General features: G+C 40.8%; 1 protein-coding gene across 2 annotated transcripts in view; it reads left to right on the top strand.

The window, feature by feature from the left end:
- Nucleotides 1-10,701, top strand: part of CNGA1 (cyclic nucleotide gated channel alpha 1) — a 48,907-nt gene extending 38,206 nt beyond the window's left edge. Inside the window, exons 5-9 of one of the 2 annotated variants that reach the window (XM_012808088.1) lie at nt 2,365-2,406; nt 2,492-2,590; nt 4,597-4,704; nt 6,353-6,459; nt 8,850-10,701. In XM_012808088.1, the coding sequence (XP_012663542.1) occupies nt 2,365-2,406; nt 2,492-2,590; nt 4,597-4,704; nt 6,353-6,459; nt 8,850-10,261 (1,768 nt within the window). In that variant the 3' untranslated portion in view covers nt 10,262-10,701. Of the gene's footprint in view, nt 1-2,364; nt 2,407-2,491; nt 2,595-4,596; nt 4,705-6,352; nt 6,460-8,849 lie in introns of both variants that reach the window. The other variant, XM_012808089.1, reaches the window with a different exon arrangement.
- Nucleotides 10,702-11,682: the final 981 nt, after the last annotated feature.

The following is an 11,682-nucleotide window of genomic DNA, read 5'->3' as shown; positions in this document are numbered from 1 at the left end:
TTTTTTGTTGCAGTTTGGCCGGGGCTGGGTTTGAACCCGCCACCCTCGGTATATGGGGCCGGCGCCTTACTCACTGAGCCACAGGCGCCTCCCGGCTAAACAGTTTTCAATGTATCTGGATATTCTTACCCTTACCCCTAGGGTTCAGTTATCTAAACGAATGGCCATATGGTCATTGGGAGAAAGAGTGGGGAATCATCACCAAATATACTTGTCTTAATGTTGCAGAGTCCTTTTTCAAGGGGCTTGGCTTCTCCTCCTGGCAATGGTTTTAGGTTTAAGAATAAGTTTAGGGGGTGGCATGAGTGGCTCAAAGGAGTAGGGCGCCAGTCTCATATGCTGGAGGTGGTGGGTTCAAACCCAGCCCCGGCCAAAAACCACACACACACACACAAAAGAATAAGTTTAGGTCCAGAAACTGACTGTTCAAAGGATTGTGACTTAGCAGAGTAAGTTTCCCTCAATTTTCTGATCATCCATTCCTGATTCTTTTTGTTGCATATATTAAACAACACCCTAACTGGCCAACAGGCTGCCCATCTATCTGGGGACACCATATTCTGTTAACCCATAGGGGTCAATGGGTTAGCCCCTGGTGACCATGCTTACCTTAATGCTCATTATCATAATTGGACCCACCTCAATTCTGATGGGACAGCACTGCCGCTGGTCTTGTTATTTCTAGACCTTATTATTCCTATTGCTCTCCGGGAACCCAGTTCTATAACAGCATCTCCCACCATCAGCCGTACGGAGGGCAGTCTCATTGAGCCTCTCAAAGATGCCGGTGCCCCTCTCTCCAGCACATTCTGTATCACTAGTGCATCCTCGGAGCCCTCTCAGGGGACATACTCAGCTACTGGGCTATCTTTGCACCGCAGTGTATCCACTTCTCTGAATCTTTGGATACCTTCCTCCGCCGTCTTCCATGGGGTATTCCAATTTCCATTTCACTTAGTGTGGATCATCACTTTTTCTGATCGTCCTAGAGTCATCTGGGCAGTGTGTCAGCATCACCTCCCAGGATCCATGCTATGCTGTTAGATCCTGAATCACAGGCATGTGCTACAATAGCAGCCAACTCTCTCTTGTCCAAGTTTATGTTCAGCCCTTGGTTGTATGTGACCACCTTAGATGCTAAGCCCCACCTCACTTGTGAATCTTATCTCCCATTTTTTCTCAACAAAAGCTTTTCATTTCTTTCTTTCTTTTTTTTTGAGACAGAGCCTCAAGCTATCCCCCTGGGTAGAGTGCTGTGGCATCACAGCTCACAGCAACCTCCAACTCCTGGGTTTAAGCGAGTCTCCTGCCTCAGCCTCCCAAGTAGCTGGGACCACAGGCGCCCGCCATAAGGCCCGGCTATTTTTTGGTTGCAGCCATCATTGTTGTTTGGAGGGCCCGGGCTGGATTTGAACCTGCCACCTTAAGTGTATGTGGCTGGCGCCTTAGCTACTTGAGCCACAGACGCTGAGCCAGCTTTCCCTTTCTTCTGAGTCATTCTTATCCAGATTAATTCCATTTGCACTTAGAAATTTCCCCCCTTTAGCATTCTCTCTCTTCTTCTTGTCTTCTCCAACTCTTACTCATGCTTTGAGGCCTAGGTTTAGACCTACTCTCCCTTCGAGAGCCTTCTCTGACTATCTTAGTGGCAGTGCCTCACCTGTTCATTCATATACAAATAATAAATTTCCCTAAGACATCTGAGTGGATCTGGCAGCCTAGGTCTGTCTTATTCCAGAATCCATTCCATTACTGACAGAGAGAGCTAATGGTGGGATGAGACCTCTAGTCACATAATCACCACTCAGGAAGAAATCATAGATAGAAAAAGTGGTCTCAAATCCATTGAATGATTCTAATAACTGGGATTCTACAGCGCTTTCTGACTACTTGGGAAAAATTGCTTTAGTCAGGATTATCCCCTCTAAAGTAAATCGATGGCATTTAAAAATATCCTCAATGCTTTTATTCAACAATAAATATAAATGATGTCAGGAAGCTTACATGTGAGATAACTATTTCTTAATACATCGAGCCTTGGAAGTGGACTCTTTGGGGGCTATGGTTTCTTAAATTTCTGTCCTTTGGTTTATACCTTTATTCCTCTCCACTTTCTTCAGTTTTCCACATCCATTAACCTAGAATTTTTGTTTGCTTTAGTATGTAGGCAGTAGGTCATTTTGTTTTGTAGAAATAATCCATTAGGAGACCAGATTTCTGGTTTCTGAGCGTGGGGTCAGGTCTTGGAAAGCAAGGCTGAGAACTCTTGCTCAGTGAAGAAGAAGTAAATAAGAATGAAAGTAAATATTTATTATTTATAATAATAACTGTGATTATGTGACGGAAGTGTTGTTTCCTCTTCAGAGAACCAAAAGAGAAAAAGAAAAAGAAAAAAGAAAAGAAAAGGTAAGTTAGACGTTGGCTGAATTACCCCTCATGTTCCTGCCTAGGACATTTTCATATTTTAATAATACATGTTTAACTTTTTCAGCAAGTCAGATGATAAAAAGGATCCAGAGAAGAAAAAGAAGAAGGAACAGGAAAAAGAGAAGAAAAAGAAAGAAGAGAAAAGCAATGAAAAGAAAGAAGAGTACGTATTTTTATTAGCATTGAAATTAGAAATGAATTTATGTTGGGTTTTATATGTGGGATAATTGTCTATGATATCAAGTAGGAAGAAACTTCATGGTAAAGAGGCTCTTTTAAAATTTTATTTCTAAGTTTTATATTCAATTGTTTTACTTTGAAGCTTTTTTAAAATTTTCTTTTTCTTTTCTTTTATTTATTTATTTTTTATTGAGACAGAGTCTCACTTTGTGGCCCTTGGTAGAGTGCTATGGTTTCATAGCTCACAGCAACCTCCAACTTTGGGGCTCAAGCCATTCTCTTGCCTCAGCCTCCCCAGTAGCTGGGACTATAGGTGCCCACCAAGATGCCTGGCTTTTTTTTTTTTTTTCTTTTTCTTTTTGGTAGGGATGAGGTCTTGCTCTGGCTCTGGCTCTGGCTCTGACTCTGGAACTCCTGAGCTCAGGGCAATCCACCCCCCTTGGCCTCCCAGAGTGCTATGATTACAGTGTGAACCACCACGCCTGGCCAAGAGACTCTTTGTAAAGTCTAACTGTCTTTAAATATTTACAAATAAACATTTGACATAAAGTATCAAATGTGAATAAAATCTTTTTCTAATTTCCCTAAAATTAGCATTAGTCTTAATTTCATCATCCAAAAAATTTCACTGCTATGGTTAATTCTCTTTTGTAAGCTTTGGTGAATATAAATTCATCACTGGGAATTATTTAGGGACCAATGAGTATTGGGATTCTAGGATCTTACCATTAATTTTTAAAAACTGAAATAAACAATAATTTCATTAGCTTATTTGACTTATAAATATTATATGGTAAATACTCCAAAGTAAAGATGCTTCATTGCCAAAGCTATGCCTATATCTTAGAGCCATACAAATGCTATCAAAACACCAGCCTTGTGAAGTATTCTTTTGAAAATAGCCAGGAGAGCTAGAATTTCACAAGCATTAGGCCAAATGATATTTGCAAAGCTTTTTTTACTTTTATTACAGGGCAATTGTTTTCTGAACTTACTTAAAGGATACGGTTTACCAGACCATGGATCAGTTATTGGTGCCTCTTTAGGAAGTTGTTGAATTTGTATAAGGGGAAAAGTTCTTAAAAATACAGTCTTGGGCTTGGCGCCTGTAGCTGAGTGAGTAGGGCACCAGCCACATACACCAAAGTTGGTGGGTTCGAGCCCAGCCTGGGCCTGCTAAACAACAATGACAACTGCAACCAAAAAATAACCGAGTGTTGTGGTGGGTGCCTGTAGTCTCAGCTACTCAGGAGGCTGAGGCAAGAGAATCGCTTAAGCCCAAGAGTTTGAGGTTGCTGTGAGCTGTGATGCGATGGTACTCTAACCAAGGGTGACATAGTGAGACTCTGTCTCAAAAAAATTAAAAAAAAAATATATATATATATATTCAAGACATATAATATATAGTCTTGAATACTAGAACATTTTAAAAAACCTTCTGTTTGACCACATATCTTTTTCCTCCCTCTTGTGCTCTGTTGCTTCTCTTAAAGAATCCTTCCTATTTGTTTATAAACAAGTGCTTTGTATTACTTGGTGTCACCTTATTCTTCCCTCCCCCCAGATGACAACAAAGCCATGAATTCCCCCTGGAAGTACAGCTGCTAGTTACTTTGTTACCTCATTGGGACTGGAGGGGATAGCAGACTCCCCATTTGGCTACTGCCCACTAACTATCAAAGGAGTCTGCAGGGCACCCATTGATTTCCTATGATCTGTGCCACTGTCCCCTCTCAATGGCTGAGATGTAGAACAGGCTGCAGTATCACATCAAAACCATGGCTTTATAAAAGCCTAATAAGTGGGCTAATGTAAGACTACCAATTTTGCTATCTATCCACCCCTTGTGGCTAGTGCCCTTATGCCAGGCTAATCCTCCTTCTCAGCTGACTTCTAATTGTGAGTGATGAGCATAATGATATTTAATACGGCAAATAGTGATGCTCTTATATCTCGGTAACCATCCCTTTTATTTCTAATTGCTGCTAGGAAGAAGAAAGAAGTCATGGTCATTGATCCCTCAGGAAACACGTATTACAACTGGCTGTTCTGCATCACCCTACCCGTCATGTACAACTGGACTATGGTTATTGCAAGGTAGCTTATGTTATACCTTCTGTAGATCTCAGGCCACTGCTAGTGTCCAAGTTATGCAAGGTAGCTTATGTTATACCTTCTGTAGATCTCAGGCCACTTCTAGTGTCCAAGTTATGCAAGGTAGCTTATGGTATACCTTCTGTAGATCTCAGGCCACTTCTAGTGTCCAAGTTATGCAAGGTAGCTTATGGTATACTTCTCTGTAGATCTCAGGCCACTTCTAGTGTCCAAGTTAACTGACTAAATGATTTGACCCAGAGCCCTTTAAGACACACCTCCTCTTTCTGCCCCAGGTTGTAAAGAGCTGCTAAGTTATTCTCAATGCGTTTTCCTGAGATGAGGAAGGGCTTCAGTTCTCAATGTGCTTGAATCTCCAGTCTTAGGATGGGGTGGGTAAAAGGGGTATTTGAAAACTTTTGATTGCTAAATAATTTGCTTAGAACATTATGAGAAACTATATTGTCTTTGACCCATAAGAAAAACTGTTGCCATTTGTGAAAAAAGATCAAGCCCTAATGTCCTTTATGTGCTAAACATCTCAGCCGTCTAAGTCCAAGCATGATTTCCTGAAGCATTCGGGTAGGGATAGTCAGGAGGAGCTTGATCAGTGGGTTTCACCCAACAAAATTGGTCTTTAGCTTGAGGCCATTTATTCTTTTGAGTATGAATTAATTTTTTTATTTGTAAACATTTCTGGAGTGCATGTGAAATTTTGTCACATGTATGTAATACATAGTGATCCCATCAGAACATTTAGGGTGTCCATCATCTGAGATCAGTATAGTACATTTTCATTAGGTCTAGTATCTCTATTCTGTTTTTTTTTTAAACTTTTTTTAAATTTAATTTTTAATCAAAATCATAACTGTATACATTTATGGGGTACAATATGATGAGTTGATATACAATGTGGAATGCTTAAATCAAACTGATTAAGATAACCATCACCTCATTTATTTATTTTTTGTGGTAAGACATTTAAAATTTCCTCTTAGTTATTTTGAAATACACACTTGCATTGTGTATATTAGGCAAGATTCCTCCATATGCCCCCCCTCCACCAAACTCCCTCCCCCAACCCTCCTCTTCCCTCCCCCTTGATAGACTATATTTGTGTTGTATCATTTGTATGAATGTGTAGGTGTTTATGTATTGAGTTCATAATAGTATTGAGTACATTGGATACATTTTCCCCTGTTCTTGAGATACTTTACCAAGAAGAATGTGTTCCAGCTCCATGCAGGTAAACATAAAAGATGTAAAGTCTCCATCTTTTCTGGCTGAGTAGTACTCCATGGTATACATATGCCACAGTCTGTTAATCCATTCATGGGTTGATGGGCATTTGGGTTGTTTCCTTGACGTTTTTTACCTTAATGTATAGTTTGTTCCCTTCAACTCACTTTTATGCTTTCTCAAAACTGGCTAGTATCATGGAAAGAGTGTCGGAATTCATAAGTGTGAAGAACAAACTCCAACCATTCGGGACAGTTCCAGGAAAGCCAGGGCTGATTACACAGAGCCTGGGAGCCCCTCCTGGCCTGGGCATGCCGCACTTCTCATCATGAGGAAAAATTATGACAAAGAGGATTTTTTTTACTTAAATTGGCCCCCTTTCATTTTATTTATATAAGCTTTTCATTTACAGAGCGTGTTTTGAAGAACTTCAATCTGATTACCTAGAATATTGGATTGTTTGCGATTACGTATCAGATGTAGTCTATCTTCTCGATATGTTCGTACGAACGAGGACAGGTAAATATGTTCAGTTTTAAATATTTTAAAATGTCATGCTTTCATCTCTATCCTATAATGTGAAATTTCCTAATTCAAGGGTTCTTCAGAGTAAACTCACAAAGCTCTGTTTGCGAGGAAAGGTGAGGATGGACGCGGGAGGGACATGGCGCTCACCCCCAGCTGACTCAGAGGACGTTACCAGGCCACCTTTTGAACGTGGCTTGGTGGCTTCTCCTCATTATCCTGTTCACTGGTTTTATGCCAGGCAAGAGAAAAAGAGAGAGCAGAAATATTCTGCTAGCTCTGTGATGAAAGGCTAACTGCTGCCTACCAGGGAGAAAAATTAAAAAGACCTGGGGGTGACTGGCACCATGTGTGGGTGGACCACAGGGCTCTTTTACAACTGGAACTTTACCTTGGAAGTGAGAACTATGTAATCTAAAAATTCATACCTCATATTAATTTGAAATAAAAAATATAAAAAATAAAAAGACATAGAGTGTCACTGTACCCAGATGTGATATGCTAGACATTTTATAAGAAGCAGGAAAAACTCACTTAACTGTGTCATTCATGGTGGGACATTGTTGACCAGGGGGTAGTGTCTGAAAGCTTCCCACCTGGAGTGTTCTTGTTAAGTACAGGCAGTCCCCGGGTTACTAACCAGATAGGTTGTGTAGGTTTGTTCCTAAGTTGAATCTGTGTGTAGGTTGGAACAGGTACGTTGACCTATTTTCTGTTTGCAACTGTGAGTCAGTGGATGTTTGTTACCCCTGAAGATAAGAGCTCATTGTTTCTATGCTGCTGTCCACATGCAAGGATAACCAGTGAACACAGAGTATAAGCTCTGGTAGAGCTCCCCTTCATGGGAGGAGGAGCCAAGTCTTCCCCTACTGTGATGCATCAGAGTGCTGGAATTCTGTCTATAACAATACAAGGCCCATGGTAGCAGCATAGAAAGGAAGATCCCAGGTGTCTAAGGAGGCCAGGAGAGGACAAGAATGAGAGATAAAAATATTGCCTTAAAGGGCACGTGGCATACTTCACATTGAATAAAAAAGGCAAGAATATACAAAATAGTCAGAGTGGTACATGGGCTTTGAGGGTGGGGCTGAGATTCTGTCAAGACAGTGGCATGAGATATTAGGCACAGTGCTCGGGGGGTTAGTAGACTTTCCAAGAACTGTGTATGGTAGAAAAACAAATATTTTCTCTTACCATACACGCAACACAACACAATTCTCTTACCAAAATGTAAATGGAGCTTCTCCTACACACCAAACAATTCTGTAACATCAGCTAGTTTGCAGTTTTACTGAGTTCACTAATAGGAGTTAGGATAGGTCCCACAGGTTAAGGGCTCAGCCTCACAAGACAATCCTGCACTTTAGATGCTGATCATAAGCTCTACATTGGGACTATGCTTTTGGCCAAATGGTGATAAATTGGGGTACCCCCGCCCTCTTCTCAGGTTCAAGAATTTGCTAGCATAGCTCATGGAACTCAGGGAAACACATGTTTACTAGTTGATTATATTAATAAAAGTTATAATACAGGGCACATATAAAGAGCCAGCTGAAGAGATACACAAGATGAAGTCTGCATGAGCCATGAGAGCAGGTGCTTCTGCCCCGTGGCCTTGAGGTGTGACACCCTCCTGCCATGTAGATGTGCTTGCCAACTTGGAAATTCTTTGAACACTTGGTTCACAGATTTTTACAGAGCCTTCATTATGGAGACTTGATCAATGACAAACTCAATATCCAGCTCCTCTTCTCTTTCTGGCTGATGAGGGGTAGGGTCCAAAGTTCCAAGCTTCTAAACATGGCTCATCTTTCTGATGGCCAGCCCCCATCTTGGAGCTCACCCAAAGTTGCCTCATTAGAACAAAATACACTTCTATTACCTGGAAAATTCTATTACAGAGAAGATTAGGAACTCTGTAAGAGGAACCAGTGCCAAGCCAAAGGCCAAAGACCAAATACCAGAACAAAAATGGCACCTGGTACCCATATTGCTCAGGAAGTCACAAGGATTTTAAGAGATCTGGGCCAAAAAAATGGGAATGGAGACCAACTATATATTATATCACAGTATCACAAGAACATTACTCATTCAAGGAATGACTTTCCTTGCCAGATCTAGAGAGATTTTTATTCTGTACATACAAAAAATCTACACAAATCTCTCACTTTTGCACTTAAAAAATTTTACCTTTTATTTCTGAAACAGAATATATCCCACAGCCATATGTTGATTTGTACTCACACTTACTACAATTTTAGGGGCATTTTTACTGAAAAGGAATTCTTTTATTTTGAACTCAACAAAGTTCATTGAGAATTACTTTAAAACATTCATAATGGCATAAAAAGGAGAAATAGTAACTTGAAATTTTTCTGTTGTAGGTTACCTAGAACAAGGACTGCTGGTGAAAGAAGAACGTAAACTCATAGATAAATATAAAGAAAACCTGCAATTTAAACTCGATGTTCTGTCCGTAATACCAACTGATTTGATGTATTTTAAGTTGGGGTGGAACTATCCGGAAATTAGATTAAACAGGTTGTTAAGGATCTCTCGTATGTTTGAGTTCTTCCAGAGAACAGAAACAAGGACAAATTATCCAAACATCTTCAGGATATCTAACCTTGTCATGTATATTGTCATCATTATCCACTGGAATGCGTGTGTGTATTACTCTATTTCCAAAGCTATTGGATTTGGAAATGACACATGGGTCTACCCTGATGTTAATGACCCTGAGTTTGGTCGTTTGGCTAGAAAATATGTATACAGCCTTTACTGGTCTACACTGACTTTGACTACCATTGGAGAAACACCACCTCCCGTGCTGGACTCTGAGTATGTCTTTGTGGTGGTCGACTTCTTAATCGGAGTGTTAATTTTTGCTACCATCGTTGGTAACATAGGTTCTATGATTTCCAACATGAATGCAGCCAGAGCAGAATTTCAAGCAAGAATTGATGCTATCAAGCAATATATGAACTTTCGAAATGTAAGCAAAGATATGGAAAAGCGGGTTATTAAATGGTTTGACTACCTGTGGACCAACAAGAAAACAGTGGATGAGAGAGAAGTCTTGAAGTATCTACCTGATAAGCTGAGAGCGGAAATTGCCATCAACGTTCACTTAGACACATTAAAAAAGGTGCGAATTTTTGCTGATTGTGAAGCTGGCCTGTTGGTGGAGTTGGTCTTGAAGTTACAGCCCCAAGTCTACAGTCCTGGAGATTACATTTGCAAGAAGGGGGACATTGGACGGGAGATGTACATCATCAAAGAGGGCAAGCTTGCTGTGGTGGCAGATGACGGGGTCACCCAGTTCGTGGTGTTGAGTGACGGCAGCTACTTCGGTGAGATCAGCATTCTTAACATCAAAGGCAGTAAAGCTGGCAATCGGAGAACGGCAAATATCAAAAGCATTGGCTACTCAGACCTGTTCTGTCTCTCTAAAGATGACCTCATGGAAGCGCTGACCGAGTACCCCGATGCCAAAGCCATGCTGGAAGAGAAAGGGAAGCAAATCCTGATGAAGGATGGTCTGCTGGATATAAACATCGCCAACGCCGGCAGTGACCCCAAAGACCTCGAAGAGAAGGTCACTCGCATGGAGGGGTCAGTGGACCTCCTGCAAACAAGGTTTGCCCGGATCCTGGCCGAGTATGAGTCAATGCAGGGGAAACTGAAACAAAGGTTGACCAAGGTTGAGAGATTCCTGAAACCGCTTATCGACACGGAATTTTCAGCTATTGAAGGACCTGAAGAAGAAAGTGGGCCCGTAGACTCTACTACATAGGAATGAAGAGTGGGTCATTAACAAGGACATGCCTCATGATCCTTCTGATGACATGACTGAAGGCAACTGAACTTGGAAGAAGAGGAAGACTCATCTGGGAAATGTTCCCAGAAGGCAAATGTGCTTTGGCTCAGGGCACAAGGCCCACGCACTCTTCATGAGGTACTGTGATTAAAAAGAATCACTGTGTCTTTTTTGGGATTTTTCACAATGGCTAACCTGCAAAGATATACACTGATGAACCTGTCAGTCTCCATATCTTCCGAATTTTTCACATAAGCTCGTTTTTGTGTAATCATGTTCATTAACAGTGAACAAGTATCCTTGCTTTGCCGTGTTGAGGAGAAAACTGTATTCAGAGTAACCGAGGGTTGCCATGTGCATCATGCTGGGGGCACCATTTTAAAAAGTTAGAAAGCAATAAAGAACAATTAATTGTGAAACTGCAGTGAATGTGACCTATTTGATAATTTAGGGAGGTCAGGGTGGTCATTTTAAGGATGTTAATCTTTTTTGTAGTCTAGGACTCTGGAAGGTTGGTTGGGAGAAATTCCTTACTGATCAAAGCATGATAAATAAGACTTTACTACGTGAATATATACATACACATACCTATGGAAATATATAACACTGAAAATCATAAAATGTAGAAATATTTTATTCTAAATTAAAAAAATTCTCCATTGCTAAGGCCTGATGGTAGTGACTCCTATCTTACTTCTCTGCCTGGCCAGAAGTCAGAAAACGGAATAAAAGTAATAATATTGCTGGGGGATTAACAAGAGAAATTGTCATAAAGTTAGAAAAAGATTAAAAAATTCTGTGGATCAGCATGGACATCCCCTGTGAGCGTCTCAGAAATGCAGAATCCCAGGCTCTGTCCCAGACCTGCTGCATCAGAATCTGTGTTCTAGGAAGCCTTCTAAATGCTTCGTGTCTATGTGGAAGTTGAAGCATATATTTACAGAAGCAGTTAGGAGTTAATGGGAGGATGGTTCTGGAAAAGAAAAGGGAACTATCTTATGAGTGTGGGGCTGTGGAAAACATTGATAAACAATCATACAACACTCTACTGCTGAATCCAGATGTGGTTCAAAAAATCCTTAGCACAGATCGCTAGAATTGATGTAAGATTTCTATCTCTGCCGATAATGACATGACTGAATATGGTTCTTGTTAATTTGACCTTTCAGATGCTCACACAGACCTTGATCAGTGTATGCCAATGGTGTAATTTATTCTGCTCTACCAAGGGGGTATCCATTACAAGGTTGGACAGTTACGTTTGTGAACTCATCCCAGAAAAAACACTACATACCTCATTGCTGAATACCACTATGGTCACCTTTAAAGTGCTCCCCTTGGGAGGCTAGGCACCAATACCAGAGCCTAATCCATGCTTCAAAGCAATTTTGGAACTC

The sequence above is a fragment of the Otolemur garnettii genome, unplaced genomic scaffold, assembly GCF_000181295.1.
Source record: "Otolemur garnettii isolate 467f Iridium unplaced genomic scaffold, OtoGar3 scaffold00083, whole genome shotgun sequence".
Lineage (NCBI taxonomy): Eukaryota > Metazoa > Chordata > Mammalia > Primates > Galagidae > Otolemur > Otolemur garnettii.
This window is presented reverse-complemented; position numbering and strand designations above follow the sequence as displayed.